General features: G+C 41.9%; 1 protein-coding gene across 2 annotated transcripts; it reads right to left on the minus strand.

The window, feature by feature from the left end:
- Positions 1-9: 9 nt before the first annotated feature.
- On the minus strand, positions 10-27999 carry heatr5b (HEAT repeat containing 5B). 2 transcript variants are annotated; one of them, XM_074646577.1, is made up of 36 exons: positions 27875-27999; positions 25681-25835; positions 25379-25590; positions 24629-24737; positions 24301-24450; positions 23828-23999; positions 23152-23309; positions 22815-23064; positions 20523-20678; positions 19507-19757; positions 19278-19389; positions 19037-19189; positions 18843-18942; positions 18631-18740; positions 18389-18552; positions 17446-17621; positions 17188-17293; positions 16472-16662; positions 16094-16253; positions 15694-15883; positions 14602-14771; positions 14374-14512; positions 14099-14278; positions 13664-13915; positions 12045-12226; positions 11862-11930; positions 10225-10404; positions 9891-10131; positions 9004-9240; positions 8729-8856; positions 5996-6140; positions 4952-5224; positions 4497-4721; positions 4256-4407; positions 2694-2907; positions 10-1183 (listed from the first exon to the last, which is right to left on the minus strand). In XM_074646577.1, the coding sequence occupies exons 1-36, from the start codon at positions 27927-27929 to the stop codon at positions 876-878; spliced, it is 6225 nt and encodes a 2074-aa protein (XP_074502678.1). In that variant the 5' UTR covers positions 27930-27999; the 3' UTR covers positions 10-875. The 2 variants fall into 2 exon arrangements, with proteins under 2 accessions (XP_074502678.1, XP_074502676.1); XM_074646575.1 differs by having other exon boundaries at positions 22770-23064.

Here is a 27999-nt window from a genome sequence, read left to right on the forward strand (position 1 = left end):
TCAGCACAGTGAGGTCAAAGCAACTTTATTTCAAAGAAATGAGGGTGGAATGTAACATTCAACAAATCTGCCAATTTATAATGATATGATGCTCACCCATTCATATAACTATTACACATAGACAGATATTAAAAATCAGTTATAAGCAATACAACAGTCTGTATGATATGCAGCACATACTGTATATTAAAAGATCTAGTATCCATTTATCAGCAGAGTAGATCAATTAACTGTCTGTGAGAAGTACAATTTCTGCCCCAAAACAATTTGGAAACATGATGCATTTAATATTCAAAGGACTCAAAATCTCATTATGGGCTCAAAATAAATGATCAAAATTAATGCTTACAACATAATTTAAGAGAAAAACACCTCTTAGAAAAAAAAGGGGAAAAAAAACATCCATCAGTAACAATCAGCAGACCCTGAGGTCATATACTAAACCAGCTCCATTAAAACAAACATGCATGATTGGAATCAAAAGGAAAACAAATAACTGCCATGCTCGTGGTGATGCAAAATCACGTAAAAATGGCACAGTAAACATACATTTTTGGACAGACAAAAAAAGGACAAAATCAGGAGAAAGGATGTTAAAAAAAATGTGTCCCTTTGTAAATGTGCAAGTCCAGAGAGTGAGCTGTTTAAAAAAAAAAATGGAACATTCATATGCTTTTTAATGATATTTACATAATGACCCTTCTTGACTTGAAGAGTTCTTATCCATCAAAAACAAAGATGACATCTAGAATAAATAAATACACTTAAGAAACTGTAGTTGATACAGACGTTACATGTGGGACTCTTGACAGACAACAACCTAAAAAGACAACATTAATTTAGGCTGTGAGAGTGTACAGTGCATTTTGGAGAGTTCAGAAGAAGCTCGTCTTGAGTTTGATGGTTGGTCCAGCTTGCATCGCCGGCTGCGCTAGCCTGGCTGCAGCTTTGGCTCTGCTGCTGGCCTGGTTGGCCCGTATAGCAGCTTCCAAACGGATTTTAAGCTCGGGTGCCGCACCAATTACTATCTTGAAGGCAGCTGGATAGAGGGGGCCAATCCGCATCAAATTCTGGAGGGCGAAATCATGCAGGCCTCTGGAGACTTGGGGCGCGGAGGAGATGGCATTTTCATCCAAAAGGTAGGAGATGAGAGTTGGTACGAGAAGAGCCAGCAACTGCACCCCTAATAAAACACATAAAAACAAGACATTAAAATCAGCAAAACTAATTCAACAGAAAAGGGCTGGGAGAGTTTATCTGCACTGACACAAATGGAAACAAGGCCACAAACTCAGTACTCCAGATAGACCAGATATACGAGGCACCACTCAAGACAGTGAGACAGCGGTTCCCAAAGGCCCTGGCAGATCAATTCAACAAACTAAAGTAACAACAAAGCAACCCAGATAAAGTATGTGAGAGCATCTCTAAAACATCTGCTGACTATACATATCAAGGTCATCGAGGGATGTTAGGTGTTCAATTTTGTATCAATTATTTACTTGTAGTGGACAAGATGTGCCAGATTTAAGAAGTAAACATATGCATTGGATGGACTGGAACTATTAATGGGTCAGAAATACTGCTGCAACTAACAATTAATTTCACTGTTGATTAATCTGACGATTATTTTCTCGATTAATCAATTAGTTGTTTGGTCTATAAAATGTCAGAAAATGGTGAAACATGTCGATCAGTGTTTCCCAAAGCCCAAGATGACGTCCTCAAATGTCTTGTTTTGTTCACAACTCAAAGATATTCAGTTTACTGTCATAGAGGAGTAAAGAAACCAGAAAATATTCACATTTAAGAAGCTGGAATCAGAGAATTTTGACTTTTTTTTCTTTAAAAAATACTCAAAATGATTAATCAATTATCAAAATAGTTGGGGATTAATTCAATAGTTGACAACTAATTGATTAATCATTGCAGCTCTTGTCAGAAAATCGAATACGATCGACAGAAAATTAATTATTTGGATAAATCTCATTTGTTTGACTAATTTTTCAAGCAAAATTACCAAACTCTGCTGTCAGTTTCACAATGCGACAATTTGCTGCTTTTCCTTGTTCCCTTTCTTTACATTTAAAGCACTGAATATTGTTGGTCGGACCAAACAAGACTTCTGAAGTCGTCACCATGTATTCTGGGAAACTGCGATGGATATTTTCTGTTTCCTGACATTTTATAGGCTAAGAGATTAATCAAAAATAATCGGCAGATCAATTTGTAATGAAAATAATCTGTATTTGCGGCCCAAAATATGTGATGCACATATAACACAGGCTGCAGCTCAAATAGAAACTGTTTGAACACCAATCATGGAATAAACTACAATACATCATAGCTTAATATAACACAAATATGAAAACAATCAACTTTTTTATTGCATTTTCTGTAAGTATGCAGTTTGCTTTACTAAGGGAATAAAAACAAGAGGAAGAAGGAACAAGATACACAATTTATAATTTGAATAAATAATATAGAATATGTAATATAGTATAATGTTGAACAATCAATAGTAAAATTGACAGTAAACCAGCGCAGGGATTCTATATTCAGCATTTAATGCTCTAATGCTCTGACAGCACCCATCCAAAGGCACTGAGCTAAATACTTTAAGAGACCTCCTTTAATGGAGCTAAACACGTTAATGGAACAAATAGTGGTCCATTAGACAGAGGCATACTCACGGTTCTGCTCTTCACCCATGCCGACCAGATTCTCCAGGACCCGGATGCCCTCCTGCACGGCCTGCAGCTCAGCAGCGGTCCCCGGCCGACTGCGCTCCACTGCCTTCAGCTTCTCCACCATGAGCGGAGCCAGAGCGTGAATGTACGGAGTGGACAGGGCTCGGCTGGAGTGCTGGAACACCGACAACAGCCGCTGGTAACACCGCGCCTGAACCTGTGTCAGAAAGAGTGGAAGCACTCACTTAAAGAGGCTAGATGTAAGAATCAGACACTGCTTGTTCACAGTGAAACCCTGTGGCCGTTAAGTCAACGACAGTCAACGTCCTGTTGTTTGCGCTTGTGCTCTCACGACGTAGACGCGAGCAAGCATCGGTCAAAACAGTGATGGTGGGGCGCCCTGGTAGCTCACCTGGTAAAGCGCCCAATGTATCAAGGCTCAGTCCTTACCGCAGCGGCCCAGTGTTCGGATCCGGCCTGTGGCCCTTTGCTGCATGTCATACCCTCTCTCTCTCCCCCTTTCATAACTGTCACTCTCGCTATCTAATAAAGGCAAAATGGCCATTAGACACAAGGCATTAGGCACTTGGTTGGACGAAAGCTTTCCCTCTCAAACCGGAGCCAACATGGCAGCTCATTTGGAAACTTTCTTTTCTTATACCACGAAAATAGTTCACCGAAATGTGTTTCTGAAAACATTTTATGTGAGACATAAGCCATGAAGTTGCTGAATCTGTCTTCATTTTGGATCGACAACGGTTATTTTAAAAGTTTCTTGGGAGTTTCCAGAAGCAGCGAGTCGTGCCAGACGCCCCTGATTTGCATAAAGTAGCCTAGACCTCAACTTCGAATCGTGCCGCCACGCTACCAGAATGCATTGCACGGCTGCTTACATAGACAATGAATGGGAAGCGTGGAAAAGACGGAGGCTATGGTACCATGAGGCGACACACACAAGACTGAACGTGATTGACTGGCATCATGTTGATTAACGTTAGCAACATTAGCCAGCTAAAAGCACAATATATTCACATGCTCCATGAATCGAAGGCCCGGTCGAAATTGATCCTAGTTTTGCCCCGACATCGGTCACATTTCTGTTTTTCAAGACGGGCTTCACTAGATATAACTTTGGCATTTTTTGTGCTTCTGTGGCGTTTGTGTTGGAGTTGCGGTGGGAGCTGGTTATTTGTTGGCGTTAGCGGACTCCATTTCTAACCGAACGTTAGCTTTGGTTGCACACCGTTAGCCCTGTAGCGGAGCGTGCATGACATCATATCTGTTGGATTTTCCCGGTAAAAAATGTCCCGCATTCTTCACATTAAAAGCAGTTTACAGGCTGATAGAGGAAACCTAGAAAGTCGCGCAAGGTCTAATTTTTTAGGTTAGGTTACAACCTTTAACACATTGGCAATAAAAAACAATTAAAAAAACATACAGTTCCTTTAACTTGGTCACATATATATCTGGGATACACCTTTTGATCAGGCATTCACAATGTGTCCAGGTTGAGAGTCTCATCATGCTTCAGCTGTGTTTGTATAATATATACTGTAGGTGCTTACCCAGGGATCACTGGAGTTGAGGGCGTTTCGGAAGCGGTCCATGCAGCCCTTCTGCAGGACGGTTACTCCTACGAGTTCATTGCTGGCAGACAGCAGGAAGAGTGTGATTGCTGTTAACATACTGACCTCATCCATGTCAGGCCTGGACTCATCTACAGAAAAACAAAAAACAAGCATGCACACTGTCAATGATGTCATACTTTTTGCCAATGAGATCACGGTCAAACATGTACTCGCTTACCTGGCTGTGAGTGCTCAAGTACAGACGCCAGGCTGCTCCTCACAAGGCCGGTCCACTGCGTCTGCATGCTCTCCACCCGGGCCAGTGGGGAGGTGATGATGGTCTTGATGCCCTGCAGGGCAGCCGACACAGTCACCGGCACCGAGTTGTCAGCAGTCTTCACCGCAGTCTCCTTCAGCACCCCCGTGATTAGGAAGAGCACCGTGGGTAGGATGGTCATGCTTCCTGTAAAGGCGAAAACAAACTTCATAGTAAACGCCACATTGCTATGCTAATAATATTCATACTTACTCTTAATCACACACAGTTTAATTTAACATTAGCATAAACAAACCTGAACAAGTAGGGTATTAAGTAAGGAATAATGTACAGCGAGACTTGCTATCAATGTGTCTTTTTCATATTTTGCATGGTGTGTGTGTGTGTGTGTTGTTGCAGTTTGCTTCAGGTCTCACCAGCAGGAGAGCAGAGCGAGGGCAGCTCTGCCAGGATGGAAACTGTGTTTGCCACCAGGCGGGCACTTTCTTCGGGTAGTCGCTGAGGCCTGAGTGGCACATGGCTGGGCGACTCCTTCACACGTGCATTAAGCTGCGGTAAGTGGCGGACCAGGACGAACACGAGCAACTCCATGGCTGCAAACACCAGAGACTTGCCGGGGACGAGCTCCCCCGTGTGTCCTCCTTCCCCGAGGCTGGGCTCAGAGTCTTTCTCGCCTTCTTCCTCTTTGCCTGAACAAAATAACACAGTGACCTAGATCACTCAAACAGCCACATATCTGAAACAACTTTACTATGAATATAAAATGTAACAGACTTAATACTGATATTAATACCCTTTTGTTCAGTCATGCCTTTTTAACCCTTTTAAATCACATCCCCGGTCATTGTGCACCTTATATGCAAAAAAATGACAATAAATCAATTTCTTTGTATCTTTGTATCTATATATATATATATATCTATATATATAGATATATATATATAGATATATTCTAACTAGAAGCCAGAGGTCATTGTGTGCGCAATTGAGAACTGGTATCCTCCCCCTTGCTATTGCAGCTATATAGGATATGCAATGTTTGTGATCTAAAAGATGTTAAAAATGATATTGTTTTCACGTTTTATTGTACATTATATGATGATTTGTTTATTGAAATGCAAAAGCAAAACCCTGATCTGTTTTGGGTAGAAGATGGACAGAAGTTGGAGTGATTGTTTAAGGTTGAAGTGTTTAGGACTCAATCAATCTAATCTAATCCCAATCCCAAATGTGTTTACGACAGCTAGTACCAACCAATTTCAACCAATCAATCCGGTCCAATCGAATGCAAAGGATTTGATTTAAATCCCTCTCGTAACTGTACACTGCTCCAATATTCTGTTTCACTGGGGAATACTCACAGTACATAAGCTTAAGATGCTCTAACTTCTGTTTCACTGGGACTTTAAGTGTATGTAATCTTAACAGGGCTGAGCCTTTAGAACAGATTAGTTCCTGACCTTTGCGGTCCTTCTGTCGCTGCAGGTGGTCCTGTGCAGCCCTGATAGTCTCCTGTACGACCGCAGTGACCTGAAGCTGTACAGCAGGAGGATCCCGGGTCAACAGCAGCCTGTGGAGCACGTTCAGCAGCTCCACTGCCAACAGCTACAACAGAAAGAACATTTACAGTAATGCCACTGTGAAACATCCAATGCCCGAACATCAGACTCATCACCTTGGCACATTTCCAACACAAGCAGTTGTATTATCAGAGTAGTAAGTGGTTTTATACAGAGCTTCTCAAACTTTAAGGTAACGTTGGTATTTTTCAACCTGGACCCTATTTTCCCATGTTTTTTTGTCTAAGTGACTAATGGAGACAACACTTTGTGAAATTATTATTATAAGTGTCTGACAATATTATGGAAAGGACCCTACAGAGAATTAAACGTTTTTCTTACCTTTCACTCGATCCGCTGTGTTTGTTATTTAAACTCCACTCATACTCCGATTCCCACTCAAGGAGAAGTCTCGTTGTCAAATCTGAATATCCGTATACTCCGGCAAATAAATACGGGTGGCCATCGAATTCAAAGACCTCACCCACATTGTCGAAATCATCTAAATACTCAGCCATGACATTGAAAATCTTTTAGATAACAGTAAAGACACAACAAACTCTGCCCGGCTGGCCCTCACGTTTCCTCCGTGGACGTATTATTCCACCGTTGTCTACCGGCAACTCGTCACCTTGCGAGATTTCAGAATGAGACTTCTTCTCGAGCGAGACTCTTTCAGACACTTATAATAACAATCAGAGCCTGTCGTGGCAATAACAAGCACTTTTAGTGGACGTAAATGATGGTGTCAGCTTGCCCCAATGGCACCATATTGCAGCCTGTGAGCAGCTGCCGTCTACAGCGCTCTCCCTCGATACTGGACCAATTTCAGAAATTGAAAACATGGGAAGATAAGGTCCAGGTTGAAAAATATCGAAGTCATCCTTTAAGTTTCAATCCTCATAAAAACATCTTTAAATACTTTCATACTCTATGTTAACAAAGATTTATATCATTTTTTTTTGCTATTCCAAAGAACAGAAAATCTTTATCAAAATATAAAATAGGCTAAAAGCAAGAATGATCCCGCACCGCCCATGCAAACAAACATAGCATGTGGTTCTAGTTTGTGACAGGAGACTGTAATGATTACGTGACAGCAGCAGAGAGACACATGCTGTGTCCCAATTTAAGGGGCTTGAGCCTGTGAAGTCGACACTTCTAGACCGAATACGTCATAGGGCCGACATAGACCTGTCCCATTTCAAACGCTCCCCCAAATGCAGCCGAGAAATACAACCTGCTTTTTTCTGAATTTGTAAAACACAATCTACGTATCCTTTGAAGCCCTCAGTATCCCATTATCCATTGTGTGGCAGTTAATTGTTTAATGGAGCATTAGAAAGATCCTTGTCACCTCTTAAAGTCAGTAAATATCACGTGACCCTGTGGTATTCACCACTTATTTGCACTAAGGTGGTGATCAGTCAGGGGTAAATATATCACTTGAACTAGACCAATGAAATAACTGCAAGGTGTAAATAACAGAGGGACGCGGCATAAAATCCACTTGATACTAGTTATTTGATAAAGTACGTCTGCAATCAACAAAACCACCCTCTGAAACTCACGCTCTGTCAGTTGAATTTGTAATTGTAGTTCATGCAGTGCTTGAATTTCTTTTAACATTTGACAGTAACGCTGTTTTTAAATTACAAATTGAAACAGAGTAAAAAAAAACAGCTTCCAAAGATACAAATAAGCAAATACAAATTATTTTTCCTAAAACGCAGACACAAAATGCAGCACAGAGTTTTAATATTTATACATATTTATTATACCGCGTTGTTAAATACTCGATTCTGATTGGTCAATCACAGCGTTCCACGGTCTGCTATTTATTTATAGCAGACCATTGCTATGTATAGCAGACCGCTGCTATGTATCGCAGACCGTTGCTATGTATGGCAGAGCATTGCTATGGGCGCAGTTCTGATGTCAGACTCTGGCGGACTGTTTCTGTGTCAAATTATTGATTTCTTAAGTAGCCGTGTAATAAGCGGGATAATGTACAGCAAGCCGGTCATTGTTGTGAAAGAATCCCCTTCAGGGCGATCGGGGTGCAGCATCACCCTGTCGGGGGTTCTTTCACAACAATGACCGGTTTGCTGTACATTATCCCTTACTTGTGAGCCAATAGTAAAACAACGTTGGTATCACGTGGTATCTCTGGGTCGTCAGTTATTGTGGAAAAAACGGATAAATGGCTTAGATTGACGGTAATTGCCTGGCAACGACTTGTTGTGAAGTAAATGCAATGAAACAGGGTAGAGAGAATGCGACATTTAGTGGCTGAATGAAATCAATGACAATCGACAGATGTGTAAAACTGAGTTTCTCTGCAAAGAATCACACAAAAGCACCACTTTAAATATTGTGATTACCAGAAATGTGCTCAGAAGTTTCTTGGAAATAAGTCATTCGGCATGAAAAAAGCATAAAAAACAACTAATCGACTAAGAAATCTTAGTAGACTAAGACCAAAACAACAGATTAGTCGACTAAGAGGGGGCTGCCCTAATTATTTCAGATGTCACACTGAATGTGTAATTCAGAATACATTTTGAATACAAGAGTGGTACAAATCTTCCACCATATATCTGTAATTTGTGCACTCTTGTCTTGTGTCTTTACCTGGTCCTCTGCGATATGGATCTTAGCACATGGAGATTCTAGCAGAGTGAACAGGGCGTGCAGGCAGGACATCACGTGTTCAATGGGCTCCTCGGGTCGGGGGAAGCAGAGAAACTCTATACTGACACCTGAGAGACACAACAAAGAAATGCACTTAGGGTGTGTTCATGCTATTCTCTTTTTCTATCCAGCACCATCCCTTTCACTGTCGGCAGATGGGAGGAGGATCCATGGCTCTACGGTAAACAAAAAGAAAAAAAGTGTTTTCTCTTTACCCAACATGAGATGCATCCTGTCCCTGACCGACTCTTCAAAGGTCTTAGTGGTGGAGGTGGCTGCTTGAGTGATGGCAGCAACCCTGGAGGGAGCTGAGGGGACCTCTTCTTTCTCAGCACCAGCTCCGAACCCAGTGCTGCTCAGCCACAGGGCCACAGCATGCAGGACGGGGGCCCACGAACCGCGATAGTGGAGCCTCGCTGTGTCTATCGTCTCTGGAGTATAAAACGCTCCACCTGAACACAGACACACAATAATGGGAAATGACCATATTACTTTGAAATGTGATTTATACAATTATACAATAAAATATAAAATACAATTTATGTATATTTATTAGGACTGTCAAAGTTAATGCGATAATAACGTGTAAATGCAAATTCGTTTTAATGCAACTAAATTCTTTAGCACATTAAAGCAACTTGAGATTTTTAGGTTGTAGCTGACTCAGTTTTAAAGCTAGAGTGAAGATACTGGCATCATATGATTGCAAAAGAGGCTAGGAGCTAAATCTTATATACATAAATTGTATATTTATGTTTAGGCCACCTGAAATATTCATTTCAGTTCAGTGCCCCAAGACAGCTCAAACAATACATCCCATCAAAACGGCTATTTGACAGTTCGATGATAAGATGTTTTTGTTGACATTTTATGAGAAATTGTCCAAATCACATTGACGTTTTTTTTGGTAATGTCCGGAGATGCTCTCTAGAGATTAAAATCTCTACTTTTATGGGACCAAAACTTGAGCAAAGAAGTCAAACACTAGTGCTGGAAGTGGGCTAAACATTCATGTACTATTAGAAACACTGCAATGCCATGCATATGAAGAGATTTGATCCAGACTTGATCTGCATTCGGTAGGCAAGAATCTGTCTCGTACCATCAGGGGGCAGCTGACTGGAAAACTCGGCAGGCAGAGTGAGCAGAGCGTAGTCTCGCAGCATGGCCAGCCACAGGCGGCTCAGCGAGGGCAGCTCTGGCTGCACCAAAGTGATGAGGCTGTCGGGTGGAAGCACGTCGGCGCCCATGTCGTCCTCATCCTCGTCGTCGTCTCCAGTTCGGACTGGTTTGGCCGGCTTAGACTCGGCCTCTTTCTTGATCTTCATCGCCACCACGTACACCTGAGAAAGAAAGCCAGTGTGTAGTTTATTATGTACATCATTTGCAGTGTAACAAATATGGGACAGTACTCTGATCGGGGTCATCAGTCTCACCTCAGCCCACGCCTTCAGCACGGCCAGTTTCTCCATTGTGGTGGCGCTCTCACTGTACAGCTGACTGGACGAGCCCTTCCCAGCCTGCACCTTGTCCAGCGACGACACAAGGAGGTTGTGGACTCGCCGCAGGTCATTGAGGTCACTGACTACGCCACTACCAATCCACGTACTACAAACCTGTAGTCACACAGAGGGGTCAAGTTAATAAATGGTCAAGTGAATTGACCATTTACAGGAACCCACGGCCTTACAACTAATGAGAAAAATGAAAAGCCTACATTAAATAAAAGAGCATTCAAGGTTGATTAGCCATCATATCTACATGCTATTAAAGGGGCTGGTGGTTTCAAAGAACAGTTATTAATAAATAGGGCTGACATGTTAGGGCTGTACAAGTGGAGCAGACATTTAGAAGATTATATCCTTCTGAGGAGAACTGCTATTAGAGTGTCAGGTGGCCAAGGGCAGGAGAAGGAGAGTTAGAAATGAGTCACGATGCAAATGTACTTAGCGAGACACCTTGTTAGCTTATTAGAACTATAGTCACATTTCTCTGCAGGTCATGTCATGTGACCCTGCACGCAACGTATCCTCATACAACAGCTCGTATGATATCCTAGAAAGAGTCATTCCTCATTTTTCGTGCATTTCCTACAAATGTCCAGCAACACGTGACAATTTCCGTTTGTTACATGCATACAGTCTTTTCAATATACAATATTCAATATTGTTAACACAGCAACAACAAAAATAAGATCTGACTCTTCAAATGTTTATTTTTTCTACTAAAGTACATCAAAAAACTCAGACCGCAAATTGCAATTGTGTTGTCTTCCTCTGAAAATGTGAAAAACTTCCACATCGACGACATGTTTGGCTCTCTAGTCAGCGTGCTGCGCTTGTTCTTCTTCTCTATGTATGTTGGCAGATCACAAAACAACTTTAAAGGAGCATACTGGTTTATTGTATTGGAGTGTGTATTTGCTGCGCTTGTTAAGTCAATTAAAGCAATTTGGCTTTGAATTATTGGCTCTATTTATCGGCTATAATTTCATTATTGGAATAATGCATAAGAATATAAACCTCCCATCATTGTCCCTGTTATATATATATATATGTATATATATATATATTGTGCATCCCTGGTTCTAAGTGAATCATTCCTTTTAGAAAAGAAAAACCCTGAGATCAAGCTTTCGGCCTTCAGAAAGAACAGAAATATTTGGAGTGGGCACAAACCCTGAGCCAGAGACTCAGAGGGGAATGTCAAAGAGAGGAGGGATTTTGAATAATACTGCTGTCAGGCATGTTTGGTATTTTCCACTGTCACTCATTCTTCATATCAGTCAAATAAGTTGAGCATTAAGGCAGAAAACTTGACACTGCCAGGTTCTAAGGGGAGGAGGAGTCACTGAGCAGTGATAATTAACGGCCACTGTAGTAGCATTGCTACAAAAGCCTCTAACATCATCAAAATATATTAATATATGCAGGGGCTGTTCATTGGAACGAATGCTACAGTACAAACAGAGGTTGCACACTTCAAACAGGGCTATGAAGTGAAATGATATATAACTCATTCAGCTGGTGAAACGTTTCTTGTAAATGTTCGTTACTAGAGCAGGGTGTCTTACCTGGCATGCCTTAGCTGTTATGTCAGACGGTGTATCAGGTGAAAAGGCAGGTCTGAGGGCAGCTCCGACCTAAATGCATACATGATGGGGACAATGTTCACTTCTTTCAATTTCGTTTTACATTTGCTGAGTCATTATTAAGTTGGGACGTTTGATCTGTCATCTGATGTGTTTCTGACTCACATTGGCCTGGTATTGTTCCAGGATAACGTGCCCTGGGAACTCAGGCTCCGGTACGGACGCAAACTTTTTAATGATGTCCTCCAGGGCCTGCAGGCCGGCCATCCTCAGCTGGTTACTGTGGTCCGTGGCCGCCATGAAGGCCATGCGGATGAGGTCAGACAAATGGAGCACCAGCTGATCTCCTGGATGGACAGAGATGGAACAACGAGGATCGTGTGAGGAATAGAAACACATTTATAATCACTGTAAGGAACGTGACCTCAGTGAGCAGCCACATTAATCAATCAGAAGATAGAATTTATAACAGATTTATATTACAGCTGTCAAAGTTAACGCGATAATAGCGCATCAATGCAAATTAATTTAAACTAATTTCTTTAATGTATTAACACAACCTGCAATTTTTAGGTTGTAGTGGGCTCAGTTTTAAAGCTATAGTGAAGATAATGGCATCATATGAAACTAGAAAATAAATAAATAAAGCTACAATGTGAATGAAAATGGGTTCTATGGGTACCCACGAGTCTCCCCTTTACAGACATGCCCACTTTATGATAATCACATGCAGTTTGGGGCAAGTCATAGTCAAGTCAGCACACTGACACACTGACAGCTGTTGTTCCCTGTTGGGCTGCAGTTTGCCATGTTATGATTTGAGTATATTTTTTTATGCTAAATGCAGTACCTGTGAGGGTTTCTGGACAATATTTGTCATTGTTTTGTGTTTTTAATTGATTTCCAATAATAAATATATACATACATTTGCATAAAGCGAACATATTTGCCCAACCCATGTCGATAAGAGTATTAAACACATGAAAAATCTCCCTTTAAGGTACATTTTGAACGGATAAAAAATGTGTGATTAGTCGTGATATAATATTTTAATCGATTGACAGCCCTAATTTATGTTAATTTCAACATTTGCCAGTCATTGTTTAATATGTGCTTTTGTAATCCTTAGATGATGGGTTGCACGTCAGCAAGAAGGCACAATTGTTGCCTCCTCAATGGTCGCTGTCTTTGCTTTTTTAACACTTTAGAAGGACACAACAAATCAGTTCTTAGAGGTTGACTCAAAGAAACTGGATATTGACTTTGAGGCTAAGATTTAATTGAGTTTCAACTGAAGTGCACCTTTCAAGGGATTAGTTGGACACACCCACATGCAGACCAACCATCCACTCAATCCCAGTCACTAAATTTGCATTAGCTGCTTCCAGAGCTGCAAAATCACTACACTGTGCCATTACTGCCTGGTCTGCAGAAGGCTGCCTTGTTTCGGAGGAGCTTATATAAAATACTGGCTCCTCTATCTGTCACGGTGAAAAAAAAATACTCCTACTTTTACTTAGTCATCTTTAGCCTTGTTCCATCTTTACATAAAAGCACATGGATGAGCTTTATTCAGCAGCTGACACTTGAACTGTCTGGAGGTCGCAAAAACAGCTGGAATATCGGTCAGTAGAAAAGACGTTCCTTATATTTCTCTGTAAGCAACAGTTTTAATATTGGTATATGACTTTAGAAAATCTATGTGAAGCACAGACACAGATCACAAGTGGCATAAATCAATCACAAATCCTCTAAGTGAACTTTGAGCTACTCTGTTCTGGTACCTTTGATGTTCTTGGCTTGTGCAGAGCGGGCAGCTGCCAGGTCAAAGTGCGCCTTGTCATTCTCACACAGCAGGATGATGCGGCACAAGCAGTCCGCCGCAAATACCCGCGTCACCCAGCGCGGTGCCACAGAGGGCTTGGTCTTGTCATCTTCGCCCAGGCCTGTGAACATGGTGTCATCGTCCATCTCGTCTTTTTTCTCGCCGTCTTCCTCATCCTTTTCCACCTCGAATACAACTGGTGCTCCAACATCTGAAGAAGAAGATGGACACATTCATGATACGAGGATGTAAAAGAGAAGATTTAGTCAGATATTGAGCTATAGATACAAACCTGACTTAAATACTGTGTGATACTTTGTCTTCTTTTCTAGCCTTAATTTCCTTGGAGACAGAAAGTGGTTATGTGTCGTATTTTGTTGTTTTGAAGATTTACCTGTAGTTGCTGCCAGGACATCTTTGCAGAGTTTCAGCCAATGAGAAAGCTTTTCCACAGCAAGAGACGACAGCATGTGGCCCAGTGTATCATGGATATCAGAACACAGCTTCCTGTCCGTCTCCCGATCCAGCATGCCGAACAGAACACCCTCCAGACCGGTCTCCGTGATGTTCAGCTCTAAACCAGGGACAAAGTCAGCGCAGTAAGAGTCACAATGTCTCACCGAGGTATACCAACTAAACAGAAAGCTCTTGTTCACAATTTGTACTCACTGATTGTATTGTGGTCTCCTGCTCTCTTCGCCAGGCTCATGGCGTACTCACAGACCTCAGCAGCCTCTCTCTGAGCGAGCTGTCTCAGGCAGGCCACGGCAGCGCGACGCAGCAACAGGTGAGAGCTGCACAGGTGCACCTGCGGGATCCCAAAGGAAATTATGATTAAGATTAAGATAAACTATAACTACTGTAGTCTGAAACTCATTATGTCTCATCATGTCTTACACAGAGACAGGGCACCAGGCTGGACAGGTTGACGTGGCGTGGAGCAAACATGTGCAGCTGCTGCAAACATGAGATGGCAGCTGCCTGCACAAGAGAATCCGAGTGGTCCTGCATTATGGCACAACCAACCAGGCAGGACGAGCGGATGGTGGAGATAGTGGCTCCATTTCCTAACAAAACCAATGACACAGATTAGGAAGAGAGACAAAAACAAACAGCATTTTTTTTTTAGCAGTTAGAGGATATACAGTAGGTCTTAGTAGTGTGATTACACTGCCACCTGCTGGCCAGGAAAGGATATATCATATTTACATGGCTTTTAAAGAAACGAGCTAAATGAGAGAGTCGCAGTCATACAAGGCAGTGTTCATTTCGTTAACCAACAAGCTTTTTTCCATGACTATGACGAGACGATGGCGAGACGATGACGAGACGGCACCGACGTCATTAAACACTAATGGTGACGATATCAAACATGCAATATCGTTGACAAAAAAAGACGAGACTAAAATGTAGTTTAAAAATATAAAAACGTTACCAAAATCTTTCTTTATTTTTGTCACCTTCCACATTCTCTTCCCCTCTCTCTGTCAGTCTTGCTGCGTGCTACGGCGGCCTTCTTGTCTCACACCTCAGTCCTGACAATTGCACTACTATAATGCATAAAGTTGGTGGTTTGCGGGTAGGGTCGGCTTCGGGTGGTTGAGTAACGTATATTTTTACCTGTTGGGCGGTGCGGATTGGCTCTCATAACGGACTGGGTGGGTGCGACTGAACCGCGCATCACTAATGAGCGCAGTCAGGAGGACTTATTAATCATTCAACCTGTGTTTTATTAAATTTTATGTGAAATAAGTTTGACTAAAATGACAGAAACGTTAAATATAATCTGATGACTAAACAGGACTAAGATTAACTAAAAAAAAATAGCTGAAAAAAACTAGACTAAAACTATGAAGGATAAAAAAATAACTAAAATGTGACTAAACCTAATAAGCATTTTCGTTTTAAGACTAAGACTAAATCTAAAATAGCTGCAGAAAATTAACACTGATACAAGGAGGTTTATGATTTAATTTCTGCCACAGTTACCCTGTAGTTCTGGTCCCACGGTGGTGATGAGAGCTCCCAGGCAGCGGCCCAAACACTGGTGCACCTCTGTGTGGGACGGCGGCACAGTGAGGAGCAGGGTGAGTACCAGGGACAGCGTGGGCTCCACGTAGCCTCGGTACATTGGACCACTAGAATCCACAATCAGAGCCAGAGAGTGCAGAGCCCATGTCTGATAAAAAGAGAATATCTGAATTAGCCATGTGTAAAGCAGAAATGATGAAACAAACTTGGTGTTTTTCTTTTTAAATTCTGTTTAGAAATGAAATAAAATAGAAACCACAACACATGTTCATCCAAGTAAGCACAACTATAATTCAGTTCAGATGGAAAAAAACAACAGAAAAAAATTCATCCATCCCTCCTGAGTAATTCACTGTACCTGGACCTCGTGAGACGACCCATCCTGGGCCAGAGCCAACAGGATGCTGACGCTGGTCTTTAAGTGCTGGCCCGAGCCAATTCCTCCAACATATCGATGCAGACAGCCGAGAGCCAGTGAATGGCCCGTCCTTGATACTACATCACGGGCAGACTTCAGTCTGGAAATAGGAGATATGGATCACATGATTACAGCCAAGGATAGAGAGGTAAGATAGATTATACAGACAATCAAAGACTGACACTTTTATCTTCCTGAAAACATCCTTGACCTACAATTGTTTTCTCTGTAACTGATTTTAACGGTGGTGTGGTGTGAGGAGAAGTAACAGAATAAATGGAGAAAAAAGAACAGATAATACAGATATGAAATGCTCACTTATCAAAGCTGGTCTGTGCCATTCTGGCGATGAAGGTAGCCTCTCCCACCACCTGAGCCATCCTGCCCAGAGCCTCTCCAGCAGCACAGCGCAGGATGGGGTTGGGATTGTCCAGCGCTCCCATCACCAGGGCCAGAGCCGACTTACGCACCTCCTCAGGACCCAGAGTACTCTTGTTCTCAGCCAAACCCTTCAGTCAGGAAGAGATACGTTATTATTACTCATTACCTGAATAATGAAACATGATATTCCTGTCTTAAAGCTAGGGTTGGTAGTGTTGTTCAAATACATATTTTGATATATTTGTGGAAATTACATTACATTTCGACAGCAATCAATAACAAATAATAAAAAAAAAACGGTATCTGTGGCTGCCTGTCTGTGTACTCTGCCAGTGCACTCATTGTGCGTCACCAGAGTCTTCCACAAGCTGCTAGCTTGACAGCTGTGAGTACTAACAATAGCCATGTTTGTTGTTTACGTTCATTTTGATAACTTTGAGGGAGTGGCTTTGGAGGGCGGCCTGAAGCGACGGACTGTCAGTGTTGCCGACTTGGTGACTTTTGGAGCTGGTGCTGCTGGCTACTTTCACTGGAAAACAGTTGGCAACACTAGGCTCGGTTTTCCGTTTGGATCATTTTAAAAATCGAATATACTCGCGCTAGTTTCTCAGCATTACTGACCCAACCTATAAGAAGATAGGAAGTTTTCTCACCTTGAGGGCACTAAGTACCGCAGTAAAGATGTTCAGTTGGACTGCCTGCTGTCGAACTCCTTTAGCCTGCTTGATACACTCTGCAAAGTGGTCCAGCATCTGCAGCCTGAATCATATAAGTCGGGTAGAATATATAACAAACAAGCATCAACAGTGAATATAAATAATACATAACAAACCAACAAGAGAACCAACATATCACAATAAAAATAAGCTGCAAAATGTTGACAAGTCCGTAGCAACAACTAAACTTCTCACCTGTGTTTGAAGGAGACATGGGGGAAAACCACGCCAAACAGAGCCACTGAAGCGTCGATGACGGACACACCCAGAGGGAGAGGCCCTGGGATGTCCTCGCCGACAGGAACACGCAGGTAGATCGAGGAGGGATCGTGTTCGAGAGCTCCGCTGCCAGACGCGCTGTTGGGCTGCAGCTGTTTAGGAACGATCACACATTAGTATCAACATTGACCATCAGATAATAATGGATAATGTTAAGTATAGATAGTAAGGGGTGGGAATCACCAGATGCTCCACGATACAATATTATCACGATATTTAAGTCATGATACGATCTTATTGCGAACATTTCGCCATATGCTGAGTATTGCGATAAGATATATTGCGATTTATTACCTTTTTTTAGGTAATAAATTAAAATTTTAGGTACTTTAGGTAGTCATTTTTAATTATGCAGTTTGTCAACATCTGTTTTATCTAATGAGATACAGTTTTCACTCTGTTCATCTCAGAGTTTTCATTCTCATATCTTGAGGTCAGAGGTCAAGGGACCACTTTGAAAATGGCCATGCCAGTTTTTCCTCGCCACAATTTAGCATAAGTTTGGGATCGTTATTTAGCTCTATTTTGTTTTTCGTGACAAGTTAGTATGACATGGTTGGTGCCAATTGATTCCTGAGGTTTTCTAGTTTCATATGATACAAGTATCTTCACTCTAGCGTTAAGAATGAGACAGGTACAGCCTCTGAAAGACAGAATAACGGGCCGTCGGATTGTTAAGAGGTTAATAGTTTACATAATAAAAGATCAATACTTCGATTCACTACCGCCACGCAAAATATCGCTTATTTTAATCGTTATTTTTAAGCAATGGCTAAAAGAAATGAGAACCCATTTATTCTTCATATATGTAGTGGTATTATATTTTTGGATTCATCATGTCATTGAGGATTTTACTCACCTGATCTTCTATGCACTTGTGGTCAGTCTCCTGTAGCCAGGAGCCCATGAGCACACTGTCGTCACAGTGACAGAGAGAGCGCAGCAAGGAGGTGGTAGTGTTGGCCGAGTTGTCAGTCAAAGTGAACTCTGCCACCAGCTCCCTCAGGAGGGCGTTAAAGCTGCCTACAAAAGAACAATACTGGTTTTCCATAAATGCTCTTAACTTCTGTTAAAAAATAAAAGTAGAAGTGACCGTGTTACCTTCATAGGTCTTGGGAGGCAACAGAGCCAGGATGTCGTACAACCTGAGCCTCACCATCGCTGCACTAGCTTTCAGGTGAGCACCATGGACCTTAATGATGGCAGGTACACTGGCAAAACATTACAATCATTAGATATATAATCTGGAAACAATGAAAGAAATGCCGAAAAATAGCTATCACACACTTCATACTTAAAAGCATCACACTCACTGAGACATCATGGTCATGGCACATTCAATGGGAGTCATCAGTCTGCGGATCACATCCTCTGTGAGCAGCTCGGGACAATGGGCCACAAAGCTGCGCATGGCTACAGAGGAAAGGAACAGGCGTGTTGCTCAGAATTGTGTCTGCTAACATTACAGAGCATGTGCAGGTAAAACAGGGCGGCGTGTTTCTTTTACCACACAGTGCTCCAGCTCGGCCCTCCAGGGTGACCTGCCAGGTGAAGGAGTCTCCCCTAGCCTTTTCTGCCTCCAGCTCCTTCTGGGAGCGAGGAAACACGTTCCTCCACAGCAGCAGCATCTTGGGAAGGTGATAGCGCACGAGGGAGGGACCTGGGCACACACAAAACAATGTCAGCGAGAGAGCGGGAGACAGTATTGTTTATGAATCAAAGCCAAGAGATAAGATAGAGCGGCTCACCCAGAGTCATGAGGGCACCCAGCAGCAGCCATCCAGCCTGTGTGCGCTGCAGGGACAGTCGACTATTCTGAGCAGCTGTCCTCAGGAGGTCTTCAGCTATACTCACCACCAACTACAGGAAAACAAAAACAAGACAACCTTTAAATCTATATAGGGCAATCAATGAGGCTGCTACAGAAAGTCAGAAAGACCTCAGTGATTAACAAGATTACATTGTGGAGCTACACACCTTGCCCTTGGAGTGGGGGATACCCAGAGGACACTGGTGTACGCCTCCCAGCAGAGCAGCCATCGCAAAGCTGTAGCCGCTCACAGCCTCAGGCGAACTCTTCAGGTTGTTGATTCTCTCCGCACAGCGGTCCAGCAGCGGGGTCAACTGATAGGGCAGAGCCACGGCAACACAGCGCAAGCACCACGCAGCGGCCAAACGAGCCGCCATGCTCGGGTGCAGAAGCACTGAGGTCACAGTCTCAAGGAGTCCTGGGAGGAGGAGATGGAATATGCTTGTGAAGTTGTGAATGAATCCAGTCTAAATTCATTCCTTCTGATTGGAGACTCCAACGTATTCATTCACTTTAAAGAGTAACATGCAACAAGAGCATATACGGTGAGCACTTTATACTGCATATTTCAGTCAGTAAAATAAGTGGATCTAAGATTTTACAATATTACACATTACAAAAGTTACAGAAAATGCGGCCAATGTCATACAAGTTGGCTAAGTAAGCAAATTTTCACTCCTGTTAGGATTATTATCATCTATGTAATCCCAATTTGTGATTATAGAAACTTAAAGGGTTAGTTTGTGTTTTGAAAGGGAGACGTATGAGGTATTTATCCATCAGTTCGGGTGTATTACCTACAGTAGATGACGGTTGGCCCCCAGCTTGGAAAAACAGACAGGAGTCTGATGGTTTTGGTGAGAGCATAGATGGATACAACGGCTTTAGTTCCCCATCAGAAAGGGCTCTCTGACGGCAAGGTAAACCGGAGAAAATATCCTAAATATAGCGTACACTTAAACTGATGCCTTTTTTAGGTGAGCCTTTCTTTTAGATGGCTAAAATATGTTTTGCTGCCGGCTCCGTCCACAGCATTACATTGCTTTGCTTCCGTGTGGTAACTCCTGTCTGTTTCTCCAAACTGGGGGCGTGCCGACCGTCATGTATTGTAGGTAATACACCCTGTACTATCCCTTTAAGAGCACTGAAAGGAATGTTCCATTTAATATTTTGTGTGTCTCACCTATTGAAGGCTCCTGGATGAGTGGTGAAGATGTGGCACTCAAGCTGTGAACCAGACTGCCCAGCTCCTTTAGGGCACACACCATGACATGCTGACTGGCAGAAACATCAGCTGCCCCTGCCTTGTTCTCTCCACTCATGTCATTCACAACTGCCTCTGGAAAAACATGCGGCAGAGAAAGAGAAACGAACAAGAAGGGTTTGTCAGTATAAAAATGCAAAAATGTTCCAAGTTGAACAAGATGGTGAAGAATGTGTGAAAAAGAATGTGTGCAGCAGCATTGATGGATAAGGTGACCTGCACTGAATTGCAACTAAGGTTGAGATTTTTCTCAAAACAAGACACTTTTTAATTAAGTTAATTATAATTCTGACATGTTACATAAAATACATTGTAATAACATAACTGGCTGTCCACATTAGTCCATGTTTCGCTGTCACACATTATGAATCTGCATAGTCCTTAATCCTTAAAAATACTGAAGAGCACGCTGCTATACGCCACAGAGCTCTGAGGATTTTTTTAAACAAAAAAGGTGTAATGCATTAAACAATGGTTATAGTTGAAAGAATAAATGTGAAAAAACAAACAAAAAAAAAATAAAACTTAATCTGAATTCAGGTAAATAATAATGTCTGATGGTCATTTATCAAGAACTTAAATCCTCAGAGCTCTGAATAGGCAACAGACAAGACAGATCACAAGAAAGAGAAAGTAGTAAATAACTTTAGAAAGAGATTTAAAGCTGCTTCTTGAACTTTGGCTGTCATGTTATTCCATAAAACTTAGGACACCGGGAACTAGGGTTGGGCGATATGATGGTATATACTGTACGACGATAGAAATGTGTCCAGCAGTAGAGATTTGACCACATCGTTTCCACTGCGGTAGATATTCTCGCCTGATCTCAGGATTCTTGTGAATCCAGCTGTGTCACAAGGTAACAGGATTTGGGATAGTGAAGTAGAGCAGGAGGAGGCATCCCAACCAACCCAAGATGAGGAAGAACTCTGGTTACATTAATACCAGACATTTGCACACTGTTTATTTTGTTTTGTCAGCTTTTTGAAATGAAAAATGAGCAAATACTGCAGGAAAAGACAAGCCTTTTTTTTTTGGGACACTCTAAAATACAAATTTGTGTGATTTTTATATCACTGACTGAACTCGAACTCAAGTTCGTAATAATGCTTTATGCTGTCTTCCGCAGCATCCAGTGAATGAAGCTATAGCCCTTTCCACCCAACCAAATCTGTACTCGGCCATGACAGGCTGTGATTGGGCCCCTCGGGCCTACGTCACTGAGCCTGTATAGAGCCTATACCGTGATAGAAGATTTTGGCCATATCGCCCAGCCCTACCGGGAACCAGCTGTAGAATAAAAAGGGGAACATACACTAGGAGGTCCCACTACCATCATGTATCCAGGAGATATTTTTCAAGTTACTTTTAGCACAGATATTTCACAAAGTCTAATTTCAAGAAGTCTCATAGATCTAGCTGATTGGAAAAGCTACAAGCAGCAAGTATAGAGAAGAGCCCAGGACCACGTCTCAACAGACACCGACATTCAACATCATTTTTAAATTCTGTTTTAACATCAATATGAACAAGAGAATGTATGTTTGACATCAGTTTAAAGGTTGCAAAACAAATCAGAGTAAGAATCATCCTTTTTGAATGAGATAAAGGTGATTATAGAAATGATTGATGTGTTCTTATACAGAAAAAATGGAACTGAAATCAATAAAACTAAATGATGGACAAACTTGCAAATGTTATGTCTTGTTGCTGTGGGGGGGAATGGCTTGTTCCTACTAAATGTGTCTGTGAATTTATTGGCACATGCAGTTTTTCTGCTGCTGTAAGCCAGATGTCAACAGTCAGAAAGAGTTATACCATGCTCCTTAGGGATTGTAATGCAATAACAGAATGGCAAACAGCCACGGAGGCTATGCAATAATGCAAGCATGAGTAACTTGAATGCTGAGCTGGCAGTGGATAATGTTACCGACATTATGATGCTGCTTGTGGTTAAAAAGAAAAGTAAAGAAAGAGGAGAGCGATGCAAAAGAAGCAAAGGCAAAAGCAGGAAGCAAAGCAGAAATAGGGAAAGTCATCTCCGCACACAACAAAAGACAGAAAAGAAAAACCATCTCCGCACAAAACACGAGCGCAAACCATGCAAGAATTGTAGTACTGAATGAAGGGTGAATTAAAAAGTGATAATAATGGATGAGTACTTACTCTGTAATGCTCTGAACCGTGATATTTCCCCCCCATCCTCCTTACCCACAGCCCTCATTTGCTTGCTGATGGCTTGGCAGAGTTCTTTGCCGGCTGCAATTTGTGCTTTCTCTCCAAGTAAGCCCCCCAGGGTGGCGCGTAGCATGAAGGAAACACAGCGGCGTGAGTACACAGCCTCAACGTGTGTCTGCGTGGCCCGTGGGTGAGATACGAGGTCCAAAACGTGGGACAGGAATGTGGCAAAGTTGCGCTCCAGCCACTGACCACCGAGTGTAGTCACAAACACAACATAGGCCTGGAGAAAACGAAAGAAAGATCACGTGTGAAGCGGTTGAATTAGACAACGCAGGCTCAGATTCTTATATTTGAGGATTCATCTCACCTGTGTGATGCCCACCCGCACCTCCCTGCTGACAGAGCCTCCCCCCTTCAGCATCTCCCCTCCACTCTTCAGGAAGCCGGATCCACCACGCAGAAAGCCTGTGGCCATTAGCTCCAGCACCTCCTCCAGAGTGGCCCGCTTCACGTTCTGACGCATCACTGAGGAAAAAAAAGTATTCAGCTCATGAAGGACAAAAGTGGTGAGCGAGTCTACTTAACATGAAAGCAGCCGAACATGAATTACACAAATCAACTCTTAAAAGGGATAGTTTGAGTGTTTTTGAAGTGGGGTGGTATGAGGTACTCATCCATAGTCAGTGTATTACCCACAGTAGATGAAGGTCAGCACGCCCCCAGTTTGGAGAAGCAGACAGGAGTTACGGCACAGAAGCAAAGTAATGTACTGCTGTGGACAGGGACGGCAGCAAAACGTATTTTAGCCACCTTAAACTGATATTGATGTTTTTAGGTGGGCTTTTCTTTTAGGTAGTTAAATGATGTTTTGCTGCCGGCCCCGTCTACAGCAGTACATTGCTTTGGTTCCGTGCCTTAACTCCTGTCTGTTTCTCCACACTGGGGACGTGCCGACCGTCATCTACTGTAGATATTTACACTGACTATGAATAAGTACCTCATACAACCCCACTTCAAAACACCCGACTATCCCTTTAACCTACCAGCTGCTTGTTTGGGCATCAGGGCAGTGGCCATGACTGTCCCCAGCAGTTTGGCCACTGCTACCCGAACACCGTAGTTAGATCCTTCCAATGATTTGAAACACAAAGTGGCCACGTTCTCCAGTTCTGTGGTCCACATGAATACCGCCTCATTCTGCAGCTCCAACAGGCACTGATTAGGCAAGAAGAGTAAAGATGGAGTCCTGTTAGTAACTACATCTACATTATGCATGTATTTAATTCATTATACCGATGATGCATACAAACAATATGGATGCTTATCTTTGCAATATATTGGTCACACAACTTGTACAATATACAGTTGTCATGTTTTCTAAACAGGAAATGGTCTTTCACAATAGGAAGGAGATGTGCTCATCACATTTGAGTTCCGTCAACATAAATGACAAAGCAAAAATATGTGAAAATTGAAACTCTTTAACAGCTCCATTAGACATTTTTCAGAGACCAACCTTTGCTACGGCACAGCGTACAGCCATGGACCTGTCTGTGAGTAGAGAGCGGGCATTCTTGTAGATATCTCTGTGACATGAAGCTGCAGCTCCTCCCAGACCACAGAGCACCTTCTGCAGGCTGAGAAGGATCTCTCCTCTGCCCTGGGACTACATCGACAAAGTAAAGGTAAACACAAGAGGATTGAAATAATCTGAATAAGAAATTTCTTTAGTTATCCATTTCTGTTCCTATACTCCAGTATACAATTTGATCTAAAACATTCTTTCAATAAGAAAATGGAAAACTGCATTTCATTTCCCAATATTGTACTCTTAAAAGTCATACCTCTGCACTCTTTAATGCCTTCAAAAGATTATTAATGGTGTCTGGAAAGGAGCTCCCCAGCATCCTGCCCATCTTCTCATAAAAAGCTCCAACACATGCCACTGCAGCACTGCAAGAAAAGTTACTGTATGCATTAAAATGAAAGTAAACATACATTTTATAGACCAAACAACTAATCGATTAATCAAGAAAATAATCGTCAGATTAATCAACGATGAAAATAATTGTTGGTTGCAGCCCTAGCCGAAACAGTGTTTTTTTTTTTTTAATTTCAGATATTCTCACATTCATAACGTAAATCTCCTCTTGCAAACATTCAACTGACTTTTTATTTTATTGATGATTGATGATAATAGCATAATGCCATGAGTTAGATTTAACGTCAAAGCTCCAAAGACATTATTATCTAATATCTATACCAAAGCACTTCAGGAGCAGCACAGTCTGCAGGACATCACTGATGCAGCTTCAATCACTGTTAGATTCCATTAATAGCAGCAAGAAACACAGCATAATATCTGCTAATGTGCACTTAATCCCCCCTTTTAAACATGAAATGTCATTTTGCAGATTAACATTTGGCTTAACTGCTAATACCCTTGAAGGTGGGTCTAGAGTATATGCCTGAAACACTGAAAGCAGTGTGAACAGCTTATATCTTAACGCAAATGTGTATAATATAAAGTAGAATATGTAAAAACACAGTGACTGTATGAAAAAAATAAGTAATGACAATACATGGGATCTTACAGTTTCGTTGGTAAGTACGCAGGTGTGTCATCCTTGCTTTTGATGATCTCATTGCATTTATCCAGAGTCTGGAAAACAGTGAAGGTGTCGCCAATGCTGTAGAGGGTAGCAAGGTTTTTGGCCAGCAGTTTTCTCGTTGGCGGTCCAGGAGCACTGCTGATCAGTCCTGTCAGCTGCTCCACCAGCTTCTTCTGCTTCTCCTTCACATCCACCTGCCATTCAAATGCAAAAAAAACGAAAACAAAGTCACAAACTGCCTCTAACGAATCCCACTCAGAAATGACCAAAATCTGAATAGTCACCCTATTTGCTGCCACAAGCACTTTATCCAAGAAGCGGAGCCATTCGAAGATGAAGACAGGCCTCTTTGCTTCAGTGATCTGGGCCAAGGCCTCTTCATTGAGCAGCAGACTGTGAGCCAGCTCCATGGCGAGGACCTTTTGCTGTACACCCTCGCCTGTGCAATGTTATATTAGATGGAGTGCCTTGTCAGTATGTAAGTAAGTAAGTAAAGCTTTATTTATGTAACACCTTTTAAAACACACCGTTACAAAGTGCTTCACACACAAATGAAACATCAAACAATGATGAAAACAAGGAAAAATCACAATATGAAACAGAGAAACAATGAGAAACAGATCAAACAAAAACAGACAAACACACATGTGGATGAGGCCTACAGAAAGGCTTGCCTATAGAGATGGGTTTTTAGACGCCACTTAAAACAGTCCAGAGATTCAGCAGCTCTAATAGATTGGGGGAGGTGATTCCAGAGAGTTGGGCCTAAGACAGAAAAGGCCCGATCACCTTTTGTTTTGCAGGTTGAGCGGGGCGATGGATAAAAGGCCGAGATTACAGGATCAAAGTGTTCGACAGGTCAAATCTGTAACTAAGAGATCAGAAATGTAACTGGGGGTGAGGTCATGCAGTGCCTTATATGTAATTAGCATGATCTTAAAGTTGATTCTGAATTTTACAGGGAGCCAATGGATGGATGACAGAACAGGGGTGATGTGAGACCGACGGCTAGTTCTGGTTAATAACCCGGCCACTGCATTTTGAACCACCTGTAGGCGATTTAAAGCAGATTGACTGAGGCAGGTGTAGAGGGAATTACAATAGTCTAGACGGGAGAATATGAAAGTGTGAATTAATAGTTCAAGATCTGTGGAGGACAAGATGCATCTGATTTTTTGCAATGTTTCTTAACTGGAGAAAGCAGGTCTGGACAAGTTTAGTGACATGATGGTCAAAAGTCATATTCCAGTCAAGGATGATACCAAGATTCTTAGCTGTAGGATATTATATTGGATTGAAGTGGGCCAATAAACTGATGAACTGCTGTAGCAATGTGTCTCTTTCATCCAAATCACATAGACATTATTATACAAGCACTTGAGTTACTAAAAGGTCTGTTGACATTTACCCGCACTGTTAAGAATTTCCCAGTAAAATAACAGTAAAGAACTGGCAGCAGGGTTGCCTTTATGTTACTGTAAAATTAACATTATTATACTGTCGCTGAAATTTACAGCTTTGTACAGCTTAAAGATACATTATACAGCTGTTTTTCCACCTTTCTTTTACATTATCTTACTGATTTGTTTTAATGCACTATTTAGGTTGTATTTTTTACATACATTTTAATAAACATTATGTTTTGCCTAGATGAATAGACTTAGCAGGTTACATACATATGAATAGTCACACTAAATACAATTAAAGGCACTTGTTAGGAAAAAGGCTATAATAGACTTGTTGACACTTTTCCCAAAATGTCTGTCTATATCTGGCTACAAGCACAGAATGCAAACCATAACAACATGTGAGTGACGAACAGAGCTAATTCACTGATTTTACAATCATGTACAATGTACAAGCCTCACATGAGCAGATCAGGTCCCAGAATTAAAACAATACTGCATGAAACTGTTACTGATGATACTTTAGACAGCTGATCAGCAGTAAAGTGATGTTTTTTAAGAATGCATTATAGTTCAGTTAAAAAACGGCCTATGAGCGTAATTTAACAGGTTTTCTTTTGTATTAACAGTAAAGCACTGCTTTTAGCAATAACAGGTTAATACTGTTGAAATCCTGCTGTAAATTAACAGCAATTGTTTACAGTGCGTGCATGCAGTGACTTTATTAGCTTTATGCAAGAGACATATACAGTTATAGCAGCTGTCACTGCTTTAGATGTGTTCAAATCCTTGCTCATGTGTGGTATAAAGTGCATTAGATGAACTGTCAGAGCCTGGCAGCGTTGACACTGACAGCTGCCTAACTCCAGCTGTTGCTAGGCTAGCTGGTTAGCAACCTAAGATAGCTAGTTCCTACTAGGAAACAAGCGGCTAATGTTACACTCTCTCTCCTAAAACTGAACTTTAGCTATCTATAGTCATATTTTTAACACATTCAGCTGTTCAAAACACCCTCAGCAACAACACCTTTCTGAAATAGGAGGATATATGAAGCCACAAATGTTCATCCTACCTGTAAGTCGAGAACCAGGAGGATGAATGACGACGGGTAGCGGAAGGCGTCGCATTAAATGTCGTCCGACGTGAAACCATGGATATAATACTGATGATAATAGATGATGTGAATATTCAAAGAGT

The sequence above is a fragment of the Sebastes fasciatus genome, chromosome 9 (genome assembly GCF_043250625.1).
Source record: "Sebastes fasciatus isolate fSebFas1 chromosome 9, fSebFas1.pri, whole genome shotgun sequence".
Classification (NCBI taxonomy): Eukaryota; Metazoa; Chordata; class Actinopteri; order Perciformes; family Sebastidae; genus Sebastes; species Sebastes fasciatus.

Coding starts and splice junctions, on each gene's coding strand:
- heatr5b (XM_074646575.1), bottom strand. CDS start 27,929: ATGCGACGCCTTCCGCTACCCGTCGTCATTCATCCTCCTGGTTCTCGA. Junction 23,065..23,151: donor TGCGGGTGGGCATCACACAG/GTGAGATGAATC, acceptor CGTTTTCTCCAG/GCCTATGTTGTGTTTGTGAC. Junction 16,254..16,471: donor GCACAGACCAGCTTTGATAA/GTGAGCATTTCA, acceptor TCCTATTTCCAG/ACTGAAGTCTGCCCGTGATG.